Raw genomic sequence first — 21,549 nt, 5'->3', positions numbered from 1 at the left:
CATGTATGAAATCATGAGATATACATGTACATACACAATCAACAACTAATCCCAACAATACCAATCAAACAACTTCGTTCCTCAGCCATCCGACCCCCGTACTCCTCGGACTCAGTCCGGCAAAACCAATCAGCAATTTAAATACAGTGTAATGTGTTAGTGTAAAAATACATTAAATTCACAAGAATTCCTTAGAAAATACTTACAGTACTATATAATAATTTCCAGAGGATCACGGAGGCGCAATGAGTGGAAAACCAGCTGCAAAACAATGCAAAATACACTGTGGCCGTGGATCACAGATACCCACTTTTCAACAGGTGCAAACGAAGACCCGAGATTGATAGGGTAGGACCTAAGGATGTCGGTGAAACTAGTGGTGGTGGTGGTTGGCCGTGGGTGGCGGCGCAAAGGGTGGTTTAAGGCCAAAAATACCCAAAACGAAAATGGAGTTGGATGTGCTTCACCGGTGACGGATCGGAGGTGGGGTTGGGTCCAATGGGTTGCTTGGAGGTCGAGGATGATGTGGTGAAGAAATGGTGGTCGGAGGTGGCGCGACGGCGGCGTAGCGGCACAAGGAATGCCGCGGCTTCAATGGGCTCGCGGTGGCTAACGGCGGAGCAGCTGGGGCTGGAAATGGAGGGGTGGCGTCGTCGGCGGTTGGGGAAGCTGGGGAGCCGGGCGGTGTCGGCCACCGCTGGCTCACTGCGGCGCTGGGGTGAGAAGGAGGATCGGACGGAGAGAGAGGGAGGGGGTTCGGTTGCACGGGAACCAGGAAGGAAAAGAGAAAAGAAAGAAAAAAAAAGAAGAAAAAAAAAAAGAAAAAAAGAAAAAAGGAAGAAAAGAAAAAGGAAAAAGAAAAAATGTAGGGAAAGAAATGAGGTCCGATCCTCACATCTTGGGTCACAAAAATGATCCAACGGAAACGATTTTAAAACAGTTAGTGAAATAAAATATTTCAAACGCAGTGATTAACATGAAAATAAATAATTAAACCCAATAATAAGTTAATTTAATTCGAGAAGAAATTTAAATACATAACAATAATTAATTTAAAGAAAGCACTTCAAAAATAATTTTCGTAAACTAAAAATCATAAAAATAACCCAATTAAAAATTTAATAATTATAAAACAAGAGAATAAATTTTGAATCAATAAAAATAATTCCTTCATTAAAAATACACTAAAATACGGGGTTTTACATCATCTATTACTAGAATAGCAAACTTAGCCTTTATCGTTTCCTTGTTAAGTGCCCTATAATCCACGCACAGCCTCCAACTGCCATCGGCTTTACAGACTAGCAAAACATGGGAGGAAAAAGGACTAGAGCTAGGTCTAATCACCCCAGACTTTAACAACTCAACCACAATCTTTTCTATCTCTGTTTTCTGGTAATAAGGGTATCTATATGACCTGTTTGTTATGGGTTGAGTGCCTTCTTTGAGTATTATTTGATGGTCATGAGTACGAGGTGGGGGTAGCTCTTGAGGTTCATTGAATACCTCTTTGAACTCATCTAACAAATCTAAAAACTGCTCCCCAATTAATGAAGCATTTCCTTCCCCTTTCCCTTCACATACAATCTGCAAAAGAATGCCCTTTCCCTTAGCCATAGTTGCTTTAAGCAACTGTTGACTACCTTCCACAACCGAGGGACTCAACTTCAGCCTCTTAACTCAATGATTCAGCCCTCCCACGTCATTATGAGTTTCAAAAAATTCCAAGTTATGTTGCCTAAGGTTTCTAGCCTTTGGACTCCAAGCACGATGTCACACCCCACAAGGTCTAATAAATGAAGAGGAAGGTTTAGCAAATTACCTTGCACCTTCAAGTGGGCTGTTTTGCAGATTCCCTCACTACTAAGGCCTTATCCATTGGCCACTTGAACCTTTAATTGCACTGAATAATCCATTGGCAGTTTCAATTTTGACGCTAAGGCTGAGTCTATAAAGTTATGCGAACTCCCCCAGTCCACTAATATTACTACTTGCTCCCCAAGAATACTTCCCATTAAACGCATTGTTCTCACAGTGGGAGTTCCTGCTATGGCAGCTAAGGAAATTTCCAGCTCCTCCTTGCTACTGGGTAGTGCTTCAATTGACAGTTTTTTCTCTTTGTCCTCACCCTGTGGCTCCTCTTCTTCATCCACCTCTTCTTCATTCACTTGTATCAGATAAATGCGAGGATTCTTGCAAGTGTGTTGAGGATTCCACTTTTCCTCACAATGATAACACAAGCCCTCACGTCGCTTCTCATCCATTTGTATGGAAGAAACTGGTTTAGTTCCCCCCATAGGCTTCCTCCACTTGCTGTAATGATCACTCGAGTAAGAGCCTTGGGAATAGTTGCCCCCTCCCCCAACAGAATTTGTTCGCTCTCCCATAGGTTTACTGATTTTCTTGATGCTATTAAGATACTCTTCTTGCATTTTTGCTAACCCACATGCTGCATTTAAATTTACAGGATTTTGCATCCGAATCGGAATGCAAACTTTATCTCTTAAGCCACTAAGGAAGCAGCTGAGCTTGTGACGATCTAAGAGGCCTCTCAAGCGGTTGGCCAATGCCTCAAATTGGCCCATGTATGCAGCCACACTACTGTTATGTTTTAGTCTTGTCAACGCTTTCATCGGATCATCGTAGGCCGTGGTTCCGAAGCGAAGAAGTAAGGAATGGGAAAAGGCTTCCCAATCACAGAATAAGCCCCCATTGGAGGCATTTTGGAACCACACCAACGCATCCCCTTCCATATGGTAAGAGGCCATCAATAACCTTTGAGACAGTGGTGTTTGATGGAACTCAAAATAATGGTTGGCCTTAAATAGCCAAGTAGCTAGCTCGACACCTTGAAAATGAGGAAAGTCGAGTCTGACCCCTCTTGGGTTAAATCTTCTTGGTTCTGGAATTTCAAGGTCCAGGTCATGGTATGGGGGTGGAGGAGGAGGAGGAGGAAGATTGTGTTGTTCATTGAACCAGGTCCGTAACATATCTTTGATTTCTTTAACATCAGTCTTCACCGTATTAACTTCGGTTTTCAACTCCAGGATTTCTTGTTGGTGAGTCTCCACTTGATGCTGCAAGGTTTCCTGTTGGTGTTTAGATCTTGTATTTTCGGCCATGGTGGTGGATGGTTCTGTTTGGATTGGTTTCTGAGTGTATGTGTATGGTGGTGGAATGTGTTTGTGTGGGTATTTTCTGGGTTGAATAATGACGAATGTATAGTCGGTGGGGATATGTGCTTGTGTGGGTATTTGCTGGGTTGGCTATTGATGAATGTATACTTGGTAAGATCTGTTTATGGGTGGAAATGGGTAGGATCAACGGCACTTGATACCAATTGTTATGAGTCCCAATGATGAACAGTAAATGTAAATGAATCAGGACAATCACAATGAAGATGATGCACACACAGTGATAGAAAATACTTCAATTGTTCATACGCAGTGGGGGATTCGAGGTCCCCACATCCTCCTCTAGAAAAACACTAATTCAGATGAGAAAAGCTCCAAAATAATCCAAAACATCATTCTGGCGTGATACTTAACAAATTGTAATTGAAAATACAGAAAATCTCTTGTAACTAACTTCTGAAGATAAACTAAGACTACACCGTTTTATAACACTTTAAACGGTGTGTTTACATCAAGACCCCAGTCCCTTAAGTTGCCCAAAACTCTACCGTTTCTCTTCCTTAGCTAGGTGACGTCATTTCTTGCCCATAAAGAACTTCCCAGTGCTGTGCCGTTTTGAGCTCCTGAAGACCCAAACTCCCCAAAGCCCGAACTCCACTTCACTTCGCACACTTCCATCTTCCAGCCTCCTAACTAAAAAACCCTAAAGCTCTCATCTTGGCTTCCATGGATTCCCAAACTCGGAGACACCTAACAGTTTGGCCCTAGTCTAAGCAACCACATCCCATAGACATCATCGAATCAATGCCAATAAACCTTGTTTGAAGATGCACATAATATAGTACGATCAAGATTTTCTACAGATTTTTTGTTTAGATATAGGCGACTTTGTATACTGTATCTCTCTTCTAATTATAAAAGAGTCTTGTACAAAAGGGCATTACATGGTCAAGATCGATCAAATTCAACTTTTATAAAAATTTTGTATAAACTTCATGCTCAATTGCTTTTAAATTATAGTATTTGAATGGATAGATTATAAAATAATCTTATTATCCTAAAAAACTAGGTTAATGTCCAGCCAGACATGCTCTGGTTCCAAGTGTCTTTCCAATGGTCATATAGCATTAAGAGGAAGCCATATTCGAGAGGCATAGATGGTTGTGTCATGCCCTTTTCAAAAAGAACCCTACCAACCAAGCCCTACTTTCCCTTTTGTGTTCTTAGTTTTCTCCTCATTGTTTTACTTAGCTAGCTTTCTCCTTGCCTGGGATCTTGCTGTCTGTTTTTTTTTTACCTATGGCTATCTCCACCCCCTCCCCAAAAACATATAACTAGAGAAGTACTAAACAAAAAAGATGGGGGCAAAAATAGCTAATTCCAGTAGTTTCTTTCTTTATTTTAGTCAAAACGGTGGGATCTAATAATGAGAAATAATTTAGCCAGATTATACAAAAGTAAACCTACAAATTTATTTGGCTTGATGTAATACGTCAGATTATAAAACTACTTTTATTATAAAATAGATCTAACGGATCATATAAAACCACATCACTTTAATTTATTTTTGTAAACTCTATTTGTTTATGTAGCACTTCTCTTTAATAAATAAATTAAAATTTGTTAAAAATGGAAGTGATTATTTATTAGAATTTGTTATATAACCATCACTTTTGAAGATGAGGACCATGTTCCACGAGTTTTTAGTAACCGAAGTTATTTGTACAACTTTTTTGAACGGATGCTCATGCATTTCCCTTGTGCATTACAGAACAGGATTCATGTGAACTGAGTTCGAGTTTCAGAAACACCACCATTGGTGACAAACCTTATCCATATCGTGAGAATTAACGTCTACGCATGCGTGCAGCCAAGGTTTTCCTAGCGTCATCTCTTTTCCTCTTTCTCTCTCTCTCTCTCTCTCTCAGTTATCCCTTTCTCTTTCTTCAAAATCTTATACGCAGTTATATATTCATATATATGACACCAATTGCAACAAGGAAAGCAAAGCATAGTGCTTACATTTGTGAAGTTAGATATTATTTGGTAACACACAAACATCTGGATTCCTAGCAAGTACCACCTAGCAATCACCAAAACATGTAACACAAGTACTGTTCTTTCCCTCTGTCGTTCTTTCCTCAAAATTCTCAGATGGAGCTGTTACTCTTCGATGCTTTAAGGAAAGAGCCACTCTTGGTGATCTCGCGCAAGGGCTTATCCGTGAACCGGATTAAATTATAGACCAATCCACCAGATACAGCTCCAAGAATCGGTCCTGCAATGTATACCCATATCCCCCTGTATTCATTGTGCACAAAGGCAGGCCCCAAGGTTCTTGCAGGATTCATTGATGCGCCCGATATCGGCCTGTCGAAGACGATCACTCATCATAATCATACCCAATATGGAAATAATGTCCAAAATCAATTTAACAAATATATTAACAAATCAGATCAGATTAATTTATTACCCTGCAAACATGACGTTGAGTAAGACCGTGGAGCCAACAGCAAGGCCAGCAAGCTCTCCGATCTGCAGAGACCAAAAATATATTAAATTAAATTGTTTTAAGAATTCATACGTAATTTTCAAACACGTTAGTTGATATGGAAAGATTGTGGATGGAATAGGTCAGAGTTCGAAAGAAAACTAATCATCTCATCACACTACTAGTTTGGTTACTTTTATTGGAAATCTGAGACCAATGTAAAAGGTGAGGAACTAACAGCTCTGTTGTCGGTGGCAACACCGGATATTACGAACACGAGGTAGAATGTGATTATGAATTCCAGCACAAAACACTGCAGTTCAGTCCCCGACGGCACTGTTCCAGCGAAAAAGTTCTGGTGCCCATTGAATGTGAGCCGAAGGGTTCCGCTTGCCATTGTTGATCCAAGGACTTGAGCAAATACGTAAGCTGGCACCTGAATATATAATTTGAAAAAAGAAAGAGACAACAAGAAAAGACAAATTTTATTAACATATCCATTCGGTTCAGAGCGTGGCATTATCTGCAGGACATTATGTTGTGTTAAGATATAATATAAGTAGTTTGAATAATCTCTTTCCATGGGTTTAACTTTTAATAATTTTATTAAAAATGACACACATGAGACTTCAGGATGGAACGCTGTTATTATCTCCGGACGAAGTTCATGAAGGAGCGGTAAGGTACTTTGAGCAGTTCTTGGCGGAAAAACAGGTTCATTCTCTACCTGATATATCTTCTATAGTTACTAATAACATATCCATTCGAATGAGTTACTTGAGCAGTTCTTATGTAATGTCTCTGAGTTGAAGATCGAACCGTTACCCCGTCGAAGCTCTGTTTTTTTTTTCTTTTATGAAACTATTTAGAAACGTAAGGAGCAATTTGTAGAGTTTTGGTCAAAAACAGCAGTAATTGCATCGTTCATGTTGATATTAGACCCATTGAAAAGTGGTGTCGATCTTAAAACAATTTTAAAAACAGTGCACAATGATTGACTTTGATATCTGCATAATTTTTCTTCACTCGTCCACGTCACGCGGAGCAATCTTATAATCTTACCTGAGAATGAGTCTTGATATTGCGAAAGCCTTACCAGAGAATGAGTCTTAATCAATCTAGACAATAATTTCATTCTTATACGAAATAATTTCCAAATGTTTGATACTACATCATGGCTATTGATGAAACAATAATGAACAATAAATTTTTTTTTTAATGTGGTCGCTAGCTAGCCTCGACTTCAACGCATGCACCATGCTTTGGCGGTCTTTCCATGTTAATTTTACAGCACAAGTCAATGATGACAACAACACGCTAACCACCCTCTCCCTCCCTCTTGGCTGCAATCTTTTTTAAACATCAGTCTCACTTGTTTATCCTCAATTTGAGTGCCTAAACTGACGTACACTTCACATGGCTGTCTCAACAAGTTTCCTGATCATGCTTTATTTTGTGTGCGGGTTTAGCATTGCCTTGGCAACAACTCCCAACATTACCACGGATCAATCTGCTCTTCTTGTCTTGAAGGCTCATATTTCTTTTGATCCCCAAAATCATTTGACAAAAAACTGGTCTACTAATACTTCCGTTTGCAATTGGGTAGGTGTCATTTGTGGTTCTAGACATTACCGAGTCATGGTCTTAAACCTTTCTTTCATGGGCCTTGTAGGTACCATTCCTCCGCATATTGGAAACCTTTCATTTCTTGTGAGCCTAAGCATAAAAAACAACAATTTCCATGGCTCAATGCCAATTGAGTTGTCTCATCTTACTCGGTTGAAATTCTTTGACTTTGGATACAATGAATTCAATGGAGCAATTCCATCACAGATGGGATCGCTAACTAAACTTAGAAAATTGTATCTTAGTGATAACAATTTCATAGGTACCATTCCACCATCTTTGTCTAACATATCTTCATTGCAAGTTATTTCTCTTGGATTCAATCAGCTTTCGGGCTCCATACCTTCATCTATCTTCAAGATATCTTCCTTGCAAGAAATTTATCTTGGAGTGAACAAGCTTTCAGGACCGATGCCCTCCATTTTCTTCAACACAACTTCACTACAAATCATTGAACTTGCAAGGAATATGCTATATGGTAGACTATCTACACATATGTTTGATCATCTTCCCAATCTACAGTATCTTTCTATTTATCATAATCAATTGTCAGGTGAACTCCCGAAAATAGGGAATTCAACTATGCTTACAGTGCTATACCTTTCTGACAACAACTTTGAAGGTATGTTTAGTCGGGCTATCAACCTCCAATATACAGTTATCAATTTTGTTCAAATACAAACATTAGCAAATTCTATATTTATTGACTAATAAATTTACAGGAAGACTACCCCAAGAAATAGGGAATTTAACTATGCTTACAGAGCTATACCTTTCCTACAACAACTTTGAAGGTATATATTCTTAGTCTTATTTGAAACAATTTACATGTTTTCTGATCGTACTTTGAAGGTACGATTGTATGGTCCTATATGAGTCAATTGCATCAATACCATTATTGATTTAGTATACATGTTCTATGATCATCTATGATTGAACATTTAATTTAAATTTGAAGTACAAAATGCTTTGTACACAATATATTAAAAACTAGAAGATTTCAACAAGTCTAGTAACAAAATCGCAAGAGGACCCAGAAACATTCATAACTATTTGTGACACCTCCATGCATGGTATAATTTGAACTGGCCGGAGAGGAGCCAGACTTAATTAATCAACCTGAAATGTGCCAGCCCAGACCCATGCATGATATTTTAGGTCATGGTTATTTTCTTACTACTAATTATGAGTATTCTAGGATCATTATATCTACTTAATTTATCATCACGAATAGAAAATACAAATGACTATCGATCATATTGTGACAGGTTTAATACCAAATCAAATTGGCAATCTGCAGAATCTAGAGGCTTTCGAAATTGGAGTCAATGGTGTTTTTGGCTCAATTCCATTTGGGATCTTCAATATCTCAACAATAAGATGGATTGGAATGGCGGTAAATAACCTATCAGGCCATCTTCCATCAAATATGGGTCTCTTCCTTCCAAATCTTCAACAACTTTTTCTTGGGGAAAATAAATTAAGCGGAACAATTCCCAACTCTATCTCTAATGCTTCACAGCTCGCTCTCGTAGAATTAGCTGAGAACTCATTCTCAGGCTTAATTCCAAAATCTCTTGGAAATTTAAGATTCCTCCAGTTGCTCGACCTACAATTTAATGATTTGACGATTGAAACTCCAGAATTGAGAATTTTCTCCTATTTGTCGAGTTGTATAAATCTCGTTGAATTAGCTTTGGGCAAAAATCGCTTGAATGGCTTCCTTCCCAAGTCCATTGGAAATCTCTCTCTTTCTCTTCAAACACTTCGCCTAGATAGTTGTAAACTTAAGGGTAGCATTCCAATAGAGATCGGGAATTTAAGTAGTTTGACTGTGTTGACCTTATCTAGCAACGAATTGAGAGGACATGTTCCAACCACAATAGGAAGTTTAAGCATGCTTCAAAGTTTGGGCCTTGATGGTAATAGACTAAAAGGAACCATACCAACAGAACTATGTTATTTAAGGAGTTTGTTTAAATTACTTTTAGTTGGTAACGATCTATCTGGACACATTCCTAGATGCATAGATAATTTGACTTCGCTAAGAGCTCTCTACTTAGGCTTCAATCAATTAACTTCTATGATTCCATTGAGCTTCTGGAGGCTTACAGATCTCTTGGAGGTTGACTTCTCATCCAATTCTTTAAGTGGCTCTCTTTCATCTGAGATTGAGAAAATGAAGGTCTTGAGGATATTGAATTTGTCAAGAAATCAACTATCAGGTGATATCCCCAAAACAATCAGTGCTCTCAAAGATTTAACTAATCTCTCATTGGCAATAAATCGACTCCAAGGCTCAATTCCTGTATCTTTAGGTGAATTGGTAAGCTTGGAGTTCTTGGATCTTTCCGATAACAATTTATCTGGAGAGATTCCCAAGTCCTTAGAAGAACTCCATTACCTCAAATACCTAAATCTCTCATTCAATAAACTACAAGGAGAAATTCCCACAGGTGGACCATTTCTAAACTTCTCAGCTGCATCATTTATGTCAAACAACGCACTTTGTGGTGCAACTCGATTGAAAGTTCCCCCATGTAAAGAAGGTGATCCTCGCAAAAAGAAGACAACATGGCCACATATGCTGCGGTATGTATTGCCAGCAATTGGGTTTATAATGCTTGTTGTGACCCTTGCATTTGCTTGGAAAAGATGGAAAAAGAGGAATCCAAAATCTCCTGCTCAAGCAGACTTGTACCCTCTAGTTACATGGAGAAGAATTTCTCACCAGCAACTTGTACAAGCAACGAATGGATTCAGCTCTAATAATTTACTTGGTGAAGGAAGTTTTGGGTCAGTATACCAAGGAACACTTTCAGATGGGATGATTATTGCAATCAAAATTATGAACTTGCAAGTGAAAGGGGCATTCAAAAGTTTTGATGCAGAGTGTGAGGTGCTACGAAATATTCGTCACCGAAATCTTGTCAAAATCATCACCATTTGCAGCAATATTGACTTCAAAGCCCTTGTATTGGAATACATGCCTAATGGAAACTTAGAGAAATGGTTGCACTCTCAAGATCACTATCTGAATATCTTACAAAGGCTAAATATCATGATTGATATCGCATCAGCATTAGAATACCTTCATCATGGTTATTCAACAGCAATTATTCATTGTGATCTGAAACCAAGCAATGTCTTATTAGATGAAGAAATGGTTGCACATGTTGCCAATTTTGGCATGGCCAAACTCTTAGATGATAGGGACTCTATGATGCAGACAATGACTCTTGCTACTTTCGGGTACATGGCACCAGGTAAATTTTCAAACCTTTCCATTTCAAATTGCATGTTCATCCTTCTACAAGTTCACATGCAATTAAATATCTTTTGAGTTCAGAGCAATATATATATATATATATTAAGTCTTGATCTACATGTACTAGTTTTTTTTTTTTTTAGATTTGTTTGCTCAGCACTATTATAAAATAAGAAACTATTTATGATGAGATGGAATGTTATCCACAGAGTATGGATTAGAAGGAGTTGTTTCGACAAGAGGCGATGTGTATAGTTATGGCATTCTACTAATGGAAACTTTCACAAAAAAGAAGCCTACGGATGGCATGTTTCTTGGAGAAATGACCTTGAAACACTGGGTAGATGAATCACTGCTCACTTCAATACTCACTATTGTTGATGCCAATTTGTTGAGAAATGAAAAAGAGCATGCTGCCATGGAAGACTGCATATCTTCAATTATGAGATTGGCTTTGGATTGTTGCGCAGAGTCACCTACACAAAGAATTGACATAAAAAATGTTTCAGCCACACTCAATAAGCTCAAATCAAAGTTTGTTCTACATAGTAGAACAAACTAAGTTGAGTGTCAAGTTTGCTTACAACTCCCTCATGTTTGTGCCTCTTATGTATGGGATTTATGCGTTATGCTTCATTGTTTTTAGACAAAATTACAATTTGCACCTCAAACTATTAGTTCTTTTGCAATATTATCGTGGAACTATCTAAGTTGCCATTTTATCCCCAAACTACAATTGTTTCTGTCAATTAATGTTTTGAATATATAGTGTCATCTATTTCTCGTATGTTAGGTGCTAGAAAAATTAGATCAGAATATATGGAGGAAGTGAAAAATTAGATCGGAATAGTCATTTATCTTTCCATAAAGCTAGTTTAAACATAAATTAACCTCATACATACATGGCTAGCCTAAGTGATGGAGATACATTTGTACACAATAAAGCTACTGTAAACATAATTTGGGCTTCATTATCACCAACCTGAAATACCGACCTCACATTAATAAGCTTCATCAAGTTTCTAACTAGTTTGTTTGTTGCAAACGACAAGCCAACCGGCAAATGAACCTTTCTGTTGCAATAATGTAAATTATGTTCCCAGCAATAGTTGAAGCATGGGCAATAGATGCGATATTTTAGACCAAACTGGATAAAAAGTTGTACTCATCTAAAACATAAATAAAGTCGACACATAGTTTGAACACTTAGAATATTTCAAAAATATCTGTAAATAGTAGTAAAATTATTTATAAATAATAATAAAATGGTTTGAGTTAACATGTTTTATTGAGTTTTGGGATAGGAGAGAGAAAAAATTAAGAAAAAATTATAAAATTAAAATATTATTTGAATATAGTTTTTTAATATTATTATTATTTTAAAATTTGAAAAAGTAGTATTTCTTTTTATATTTTGTTTGAAAATTTGTGAAAATTGTAATAATTAGATAATAATTAGATAAAAAAAATTGAAAAATGTTTTGGCTTGAGAGGAAATATATGAAAATATTTTAGAATACATCTGTTCCGAAACTAAGTCTTAGCGTTGTCTTATATTAGCGAGGGATTTTCCTCAATGCCACTCTTACACATTTATAAAGTCTTTGGTAAGCTAGTTTGGAAGATTTTTTTCTATTACCACGTCTTTTGATTATGAAAAATGGTTGATATAAAAAATATAAAATGATATAGTTTATTTAATACGTTATATTATAAAATATTTTTTATTATAAAGTAGATATAACGTATTATATTAAACCAGATAAATGAATTTCTTTATAGATGTATCACTCCTCGTATTATACCCTCCTTCTTGTAGTTGTGTCTCTTTCATGCAGCAGTCTCAATAGTCTAGCGCTGCTGGGTATTAATCCTCTATTTTCTAACTTTTGGTTTAGCTTTATTACACCTATCTAGGATTCAGGATTCTCGCATTGGGTTGTGGTCATTATTTGGCTCAATCCATCCTCGCATACTTTTAATCCAAATAGAAGCAATTTTGACAATGAGATTCATTTTAAAACGCAACTAATTATAGGTATCCATTTTCTCTTTTTCTTTTCTCTTTTTATGTAAAGCATAAACTTTTTGCATACGTATGTTTCATTTCTTTATATTTCTTTGGATAAAGTATAAGAAAAATTATATTTAAATTCATAAAGTGCGTAAGTGTCATGTATTTTTTTTAAAAAAATAATAATAAATTTGAGACTATAAAAAAATTAATTTTTTAATAATAATTTTTTTTTTCAAAATAAGTGTACGATATAACTCATAACTATATCTATACTATTGAAATTACAAAATTGATTCATTTATGTGCATAGTTTACACATGACGTGTCACAAAATGGAGACAACACCTACGTATGATTAGTCAACAAATTTGCAGATGCATCACGTGAGTGTATCCCAACCATTATATTTATTTGGTTTTTGGCCCATTATTCAAGGCGAAAGGTATGCGATTTGGCCTTTGTATGATACAAAATTATTAAAAGAAAATTGTGAGTAATTCAATTTTAAAAAAATAATTATAGAAAAATTCTATCACGATTCACGTGAATCTTTCACATGGCTACGCTAACATGCCATAGGTAATAAACGGCTATCATATGATATGTGAAGTAATTCTATACATAATAATAAAGTGCGTAAATATTATATAATTATTTTAAAAAATAGAAAATTTATTATTAAAAAAAAGTAATGTTACGTATAGTTGTGAAGTGTGTAAGCATCGTGCAATCGTTTTGAAAAAGAATGGAGTCTACTATTAAAAAATTAATTTCTTTTCGTATCGATTTCGTATTTATTCATTTTTTTCAAAGCGACTGCACAACGCTTATACACTCACGACTGCAAATATCATTTCTTTTAAAAAAATTATTATTTTTCATGTAGATCTCATGTTTTATTCACTTTTTTTAAAATAATTACGCGGTGATTGCATAATTCACAATTACAAATATCTCTTTTATGATAGAGAAATTCTATTTGCAATCTCCACTTGACGACTGTATGTGCAGACACTTTAATAAATGAGAAAAAATATCATTTTAAGATGGATAGTTTTGTAATTTTAAAAAATTTTAAAAATAAAAATACTTAAATTTACATTCCAATATTTAGGGACTGTACATGACATTCCTCTTTGATATGTATCTTTATGATATGTATGCATTCTATGCCTATTAAGGCTAAAGCAAAAGTGATTCATTAAAATAACTTTGACCAACTTGACCATATGGCCAGTAACGATTGCATCCTATGACTGGTCAGATTAGTACGATCTAGTATCTACCCGTGGAGTGCGGGATTGTTGATTCCCTAATTACTGCTGTTTTATGGGTATGTTTGGCCCTAGTCTCAGCAACCACGTCTCATAGACATCATCGAATCAATGCCAATAAACCTTGTTTGAAGATGCTCATAATATAGTACGATCAAGATTTTCTACAGATTTTTTGTTTAGATATAGCCGACTTTGTATACTGTATCTCTCTTCTAATTATAAAAGAGTCCTGTACAAAAGAGCATTACATGGTCAAGATCAATCAAACTCAACTTTTATAAAAAATTTGTATAAACTCTATGCTCAATTGCTTTTAAATTATAATGAGTGTTTGAATGGATAGATTATAAAACAATCTTATTCTCCTAAAAGACTATGTTAATGTCCAGCCAGACATGCTCTGGTTCCAAGTGTATTTCCAATGGTCATATAGCATTAAGAGGAAGCCATATTCGAGAGCCATAGATGGTTGTGTCATGCCCTTTTCAAAAAGAAACCTACCAACCAAGCCTTACTTTCCCTTTTGTGTTCTTAGTTTTCTCCTTATTGTTTTACTTAGCTAGCTTTCTCCTTGCCTGGGAGCTTGCTGCCTGTTTTAACCTATGGCTATCTCCACCCCCTCCCCAAAAAAATATAACTAGAGAAGTACTAAACAAAAAAGATGGGGCAAAAATAGCTATTTCGAGTAGTTTCTTTCTTTATTTTAGTCAAAACAATAGCATCTAATAATGAGAAATACTTTAGCCAGATTATACAAAAGTAAACCTATAAATTGATTTGGTTTGATGTAATACGTCAGATTATAAAGTTACTTTTATTATAAAGTTAATTTTATTATAAAATAGATCTAATGGATCATATGAAACCATATTAGTTTATGAATTTATTTTTGTAAATTCTCTTTGTATATGTAGCACTTCCCTTTAATAAATAAATAAAATTTGTTAAAAATGGAAGTGATTATTTATTAGAATTTGTTATATAACCATCACTTTTGAAGATAAGGATTAAGGGCCATGTTCCACGAGTTTTTAATAACCGAAGTTATTTGTACAACTTTTTTGAACGGATGCTCATGCATTTCCCTTGTGCATTACAGAACAGGATTCATGTGAACTAAGTTCGAGTTTCAGAAACACCACCATTGGTCACAAACCTTATCCATATCATGAGAATTAACGTCTACGCATGCGTGCAGCCAAGGTTTTCCTAGCGTAATCTCTTTTCCTCTCTCTCTCTCTCTCTCACTTATCCCTTTCTCTTTCTTCAAAATCTAATACGTAGTTATATATTCATATATATATGACACCAATTACAACAAGGAAAGCAAGCATAGTGCTTACATTTGTGAAGTTAGATATTATTTGGTAACACACAAACATCTGGATTGCTAGTAAGTACCACCTAGCAATCACCAAAACATTTAACACAAGTACTGTTCTTTCCCTCTGTCGTTCTTTCCTCAAAATTCTCAGATGGAGCTGTTACTCTTCGATGCTTTAAGGAAAGAGCCACTCTTGGTGATCTCGCGCAAGGGCTTATCCGTGAACCGGATTAAATTATAGACCAATCCACCAGATACAGCTCCAAGAATCGGTCCTGCAATGTATACCCATATCCCCCTGTATTCATTGTGCACAAAGGCAGGCCCCAAGGTTCTTGCAGGATTCATTGATGCACCTGATATCGGCCTGTCGAAGACGATCACTCATCATAATCATACCCAATATGGAAATAATGTCCAAAATCAAGTGTTAACCTATTTAACAAATATATTAACAAATCAGATCCGATTAATTTATTACCCTGCAAACATGACGTTGAGTAAGACCGTGGAGCCAACAGCAAGGCCAGCAAGCTCTCCGATCTGCAGAGACCAAAAATATATTAAATTAAATTGTTTTAAGAATTCATACGTAATTTTCAAACACGTTAGTTGATATGGAAAGATTGTGGATGGAATAGGTCAGAGTTCGAAAGAAAACTAATCATCTCATCACACTAACAGTTCGGTTACTTTTATTGGAAATCTGAGACCAATGTAAAAGGTGAGGAACTAACAGCTCTGTTGTCGGTGGCAACACCAGATATTACGAACATGAGGTAGAATGTGATTATGAATTCCAGCACAAAAGACTGCAGTTCTGTCCCCGACGGAACTGTTCCAGCGAAAAAGTTCTCGTGCCCATTGAATATGAGCCGAAGGGTTCCGCTTGCCATTGTTGATCCAAGGACTTGAGCAAATACATAAGCTGGCACCTGAATATAAATTTGAAAAAAGAAAGAGACAACAAGAAAATTCCAATTAGAGAGAGAAATTTTATTAACATATCCATTCGGTTCCGAGCGTGGCATTATCTGCAGAACATTATGTTGTGTCAAGATATAATATAAGTAGTTTGAATAATCTCTTTCCATGGGTTGAAGTTTTAGGTACAAGTGACACTTTAACATAGTATCAGAGCGGAAGTGCTTAATTCCAACCCATATTTCAAAGCTGAGGCATCAGGGGTTTAAATTAAGCTTGAAACAGAGAGTCCCCAAAATTAAACCCCCTGTTTTTTTTTGGTAGAGATGGCTTACAAAAATGTAAGTTGCAACCCACCTGAAACTTGTATTGTTAATAAAATGCCTTTTGAAACAAAGTTAAAGGCCAAATGATAATGTTCCTCCGAAGGAAATTTCGTTATTTACAAACTACCGAAAGGGTTGAATGCATTCCCTTTGAGTGCACCCAAGACCTAAGTCTGTTATATATATATATTAGCTTTATCCATTATTTGGGTTGAAGAGATGGAAGGAATGGTCAAGATGGAGTTATACCTGTTTCCATGGAAATCTCTTGCAAGTGGCAAAGGCAATGGTAACGGCGGGATTAAAATGAGCACCGGAGATGTGGCCAACGGAGTAAACCAAAACCATCACAGCCAGTCCCCAAACGATTGATATTCCCGGCACAGTCACCACCTTGTCATTGCCCATATTCACCACCACCGCCGCACATCCGGCGAATATCAAGAAGTACGTACCTATCGCCTCCGCAATCAGCTGTCATCAATACAAAATTTCCGTTTCCATGTTAAGTAGATTCATTAGACGAAATGAAACTGGCAAAAACAGAGCTGAAAAAATTGACCCAAGAAACACACTCATGTAGTACATTGTTTTTTATGTAACAACTTTCATATTATCATATTTGATGAAATAAACCAAAAGAAGAAAACGAGAAGAACAATTTGCGTTTAGCGACTGAGAAAACGGCATGGCGATGATCACGAGAATAAAAGAATTTGAACGGAATTCAAAAGATGCTGTTTATTATGAAGGGTTCAAAATAATCGGAGGAAGAAGAGGAGTAGTCACCTTCTGCATGAATGGTACAGAGATACAGAAGCCTGCTTCATGGTTGATTTTGGAGACAGAGGAGGTGTGATTAGCATCACCTTTAACATTCAAAACAACCGCATGGTTTCCATTACTTACTGCTTCTTCAGCCATCACTTCCGACACCAAAAGAAGCTAAGAGGCAAGAAGGATCAGAGACAGAGAGAAAGAGATTGCTCAGCTTTGGCTCTCAAGCTCGAACTGGGCAAGAACCGAGCTGAACAACTCCAATTTATGGGTGCCAATGGGTCCAAAAAACGGAGAGAGAGAGAGAGAGAGATGGGTGGACTTTTTCACAGGGAGGAGAGAGAGAGAGATCAAACGTGTAACTTTTAATAGTGTTTTACTCCTTTATAAGATAAAGTTCGTGGGAGATATCGTTGAAAAATGTGACGTTTATGGGTTGTGAACTGAGAAAAGTATTGCCTTGGAAAAGAAATGAAAAAGATAAAAGTTTATGCCTATGGGTTGTGAACTGAGAAAAGTATTGCCTTGGAAAATAAATGAAAATGAGAAAAAAGAAAATGAACAGAGAAAAGCATTGAAGGTCGATTCAACCACCAACCGGAAAAGCAGAGGGACATGAATGCCCCAATTAAAGTCTTCTAAACACCATTAATTGCGTATACAAGCGCCCATGACTCGTTAAATATTTTGACAATAAAGAAATTATATAAAAATAAATTTTATAAATTAATGTAATTTGATACCATACGTTAAATTATAAATTTATTTTATTATAAAATAAATATAACGGATTCGTTCTCTTTATATATGTATCACTTCTCATTATTCACTTTGGTGCTTAAACTTCACTCCTCTTCAATCTCGACTCAAGAATATGTTGGTTTTTCATCTTAAAAATGATTAAAATATTTGATGTAAAGTGAAAATAATGTGAACTATTATCATTGTTCAATGTATCAGTTCGGTTATCTAGATTTTATATCTTGGTACTTAAACCAATGTATGCATCTTAGGGATATGAGCCTTAATCGTTTCCCAACCAAACAAAGGGTTGTGTCATTTGGTGAATTAGAAATATTTTCAATATATTCTCTAATATTTGAGAAGTTATGACTTCTCAAAAGTGCTCCTTCATTTTAGTTGTGACTTTTTACAAGCACCATTTCATTTATATGATGTGATTTTTCACATGTACCCTTTCATTTAAATAAGTTGTGACTTTTCACATATGCCATTTCATTCTCTATAAATAGGGAACCCCACCTACAAACAAAAAACTCTAAATTCTCTACAAAACTTAGAGAAACACATCCTCATTCTCTTTGTCTTTCTTTCTTTGGGTTTTGACTATTTTATATCGGATTTGAGGATCTCCTTTTGTGTGCACCGACGAGGAGATTAACGGGAACCAACGTTATTGTATCTTGGAAGTAGACTGTCAAGAAGCCTAGTGCATATTTAATGTTGAAGGAGGCGGAATCTACAATAAAGAAAGCGTCTATCACAACGTACCTCAACACCGGGTTCTCTCTTTCAAATTTGTTATTGTTATTTTACATATTCTCTAGTTTACAAAGCATTTCAAAATATTTTCCAATAGAATACCTACTCACTAACTCATGGTTTTGATCTAACTAGCCACGAACACGTCTCGTTATGCATGACTGGTTATAAAATAATTTAATTTCTTCGAATGGATGAGAGGTAGACACATAAAATATACAATAAGACCTACAATATATATGTATCGCTCACTTGTGTTCAGTCAATAAAGTACCGTGATATTTTCATTAGCTACTAATTGTAATAAATTGAATATAACAAGATAAATTTTTAAGATCTATTTAGATAGTAAAAGTGTTTCATCTCATCATTACAATTTTTTTTAATTTTCACATAAAATATAATAAATAGATTTTGATCACTCTTCCATTGTGGAAGAGTGAAAGTATTACAACTTTCGCCGACCCTTCCACAATGGGTTTGAACTTGTAAGAGAGGGACATGGTAATTTTAACATTTTTCCCAGTTTCAAGTTTTGATACCGGGATCAAAACCATTTGTCATCAAGCTTGGCTAAGGAAGTTATCAAATTGAACCAATTTAAAAACAAACAAATCATTAAGGAAAAAAAAAAAGACGTTTCATCCTTGAGATGTTTAAAACAGGTTTGGGTACATTTTAAAAAAAAAAATTGTGGATTTTGTTTTAATTGAATAATAAATAATTTGTACAAACTAATTATATAGTTTCGTTTTTAAGAGTAATCAATCATGGGAATCCAATTTAAGAGCTATGATCATTAAAATTTTTGTTCTTTCACTAAAAATTAATTTATTTACTAAAAGTAATCTCCATATACCTCAAAAAAAAGTAATTCATTTACGACATCCATATATAGAAATCATATACTTAAAAAGAGTACTATGATCACCAAAACCAAACATATATAGAAATCCCAACAATAAATTGTGTTCCCTTCTCTCTCACTTAATTATTTAATCAATATTGTTTACTATTTACTTTTTGGCTTTATTGTATCGAGAAAATCTATTTAACACACTTTTTTTTTTAACTTGTTCTCAAAGCTCCCCAAATCCTTTTTTTTTTTTTTTTTTACTTTTATTTGAAAATAATAAGAGCCAAACAAGAGTGAGAGAGAGAAGAAAAAAAGGAGGTTAATGAAAAACTTTAGTCCCCTCCACCACTATATTTCTATTATTATTTCCCATTATGATTTTGACGTTAATCTTACCTGTTGAATCAAATTTTTAATTTTTTTTCTTGTGAAACCGAAAAAGATAAATATAAAAGTATTAAGAACACATATATAATTTTAGAAACTAGCTAGCTAAGTCTATAAAATGGAATCTTCTGATCATAATGTAAAACAAAAAGAGAAAACCTAAACATAGGAATTATATATTTATTCACGAAACAGGATGTGCTTCTTCAACTCGCACACAAAATATAATAATTATAATTTTTTTAAATTTACATATAAAATATAATAAATAATTTAATTTTTTTAAATTTAAAAAATATATATATTATAACAATAATTCATTCAATTTTTAACAAAATATTTCATCTCATCTGAACTCGTAACCAAACGAGACCTAATGATCAAAAGACGTGTTCTGCTGTGCACATACAGACATTATATGTCATGATCGGGTGAAAAAATAGGGCTGAAAAAGATCAAAAAAAAAAAAAAAAAGGATGCTTTACATGCATTAAAATAAAAGTCGATGTCAAAATGTAATAACCCATGTTCTTGGGGTTTATCGAACCAACCCAATATTCCCTCTGAATAGGTTAATTCATGAGATGGCTTAAAATCTTTGGTGTGTCTATCATATTTAAGCATTTCCCACAATTCCATTTGTCATGTACATGTACTAAACAAAACGTGAAGTACTTGTCTTGTAGAAATATATGTTATTGAGTGACATGTTGATGAGGACAAGTTCATGTCATTTTCAAACATCACGTTAATCAAGGGATCTACCAATTCAATTATTCGATTAATGAGTATTTATGTGCGTATATATCTCTATTTTATAAGCGAATGAGATTCCATAAGAAATTTAAAAATAGGAAAATTAAAAGGTAAAATAAAACCGGCATCTTTTCCGCTGTGAAACCAAGAAACAAGCATTCATGCATGCTAGTAGACAAATTAAATAGTTGAGTAGTTATATATATACATATTATTTTATGCACAATATTATATGAGCAATGCGACATACAGTTTCCATTTGAAGATTGCATTGTAAGTCTAGTTAATTTTGTCTTTAAATTTTTTAAAATTACAATAATATCCTCATCAAAATGGTACTTTTTATATTTAATGAAGGGCTTGCACATGCAGTCCCCATTTTATATACTGAGTGGTAGCCTCATTTTATCAGTGTTTTCTTTTTTTAATTTGACAATTTTAGAATTTTAAAATTTTTACTATTTTCACTGGTTAACACATCAGCACGTAAGGTTATGTAAATAAAATTATAAGTATAGATCTCATTTTCCAAAATAGTTTTGCTGCAAATGATAAGAGATGTTTCACCAAATTTTGCACATCAGAATTTGCACTAAGATTTAACGTACTTGGGTAATAATTTCCTGAAAGGGAATTGTTGACGATGTGTTTCGCACACCGAATGCTGAGCTCAATGACCTAAAACACAGAGAGAATTAGAGGCTTGGGATTGAAGGATCGCCTCTAAAACCTAAGTCAGTTTTTCGTGCTTTGGAAATAATTTCAGTAAGGAAAAGAACGTAAGTCCTGAATTCTAACCTGGTGTCCGACTTTTATACTACCTGTCGAGATGGTACTCTGTAGCCCGTGTCAGAGGCCCCTGTCTCCTTTGTTGTAGGTGGGT

General features: G+C 35.3%; 3 protein-coding genes across 3 annotated transcripts; 1 reads left to right on the top strand and 2 right to left on the bottom strand.

The window, feature by feature from the left end:
* Nucleotides 1-5,075: 5,075 nt before the first annotated feature.
* On the bottom strand, nt 5,076-7,314 carry LOC118343741 (aquaporin NIP1-1-like). The gene is made up of 4 exons (XM_035689212.1): nt 7,276-7,314; nt 5,864-6,061; nt 5,608-5,669; nt 5,076-5,504 (listed from the first exon to the last, which is right to left on the bottom strand). The coding sequence occupies exons 1-4, from the start codon at nt 7,312-7,314 to the stop codon at nt 5,285-5,287; spliced, it is 519 nt and encodes a 172-aa protein (XP_035545105.1). The 3' UTR covers nt 5,076-5,284.
* A 60-nt stretch (nt 7,315-7,374) lies between these two features.
* LOC108995764 (LRR receptor-like serine/threonine-protein kinase EFR) lies at nt 7,375-11,081 on the top strand. Its single transcript, XM_018971388.2, has 4 exons — nt 7,375-7,873; nt 7,974-8,045; nt 8,520-10,517; nt 10,729-11,081. Exons 1-4 carry the CDS (start codon nt 7,375-7,377, stop codon nt 11,079-11,081), a joined length of 2,922 nt encoding a protein of 973 aa, XP_018826933.2.
* A 4,049-nt stretch (nt 11,082-15,130) lies between these two features.
* Nucleotides 15,131-17,519, bottom strand: LOC108995790 (aquaporin NIP1-2-like). Its single transcript, XM_018971419.2, has 5 exons — nt 17,177-17,519; nt 16,637-16,861; nt 15,875-16,072; nt 15,619-15,680; nt 15,131-15,504 (listed from the first exon to the last, which is right to left on the bottom strand). Exons 1-5 carry the CDS (start codon nt 17,309-17,311, stop codon nt 15,285-15,287), a joined length of 840 nt encoding a protein of 279 aa, XP_018826964.2. The 5' UTR covers nt 17,312-17,519; the 3' UTR covers nt 15,131-15,284.
* Between the last annotated feature and the right edge of the window lie 4,030 nt (nt 17,520-21,549).

Source organism: Juglans regia, chromosome 4, assembly GCF_001411555.2.
Source record: "Juglans regia cultivar Chandler chromosome 4, Walnut 2.0, whole genome shotgun sequence".
NCBI classification, from domain to species: Eukaryota; Viridiplantae; Streptophyta; class Magnoliopsida; order Fagales; family Juglandaceae; genus Juglans; species Juglans regia.
This window is presented reverse-complemented; position numbering and strand designations above follow the sequence as displayed.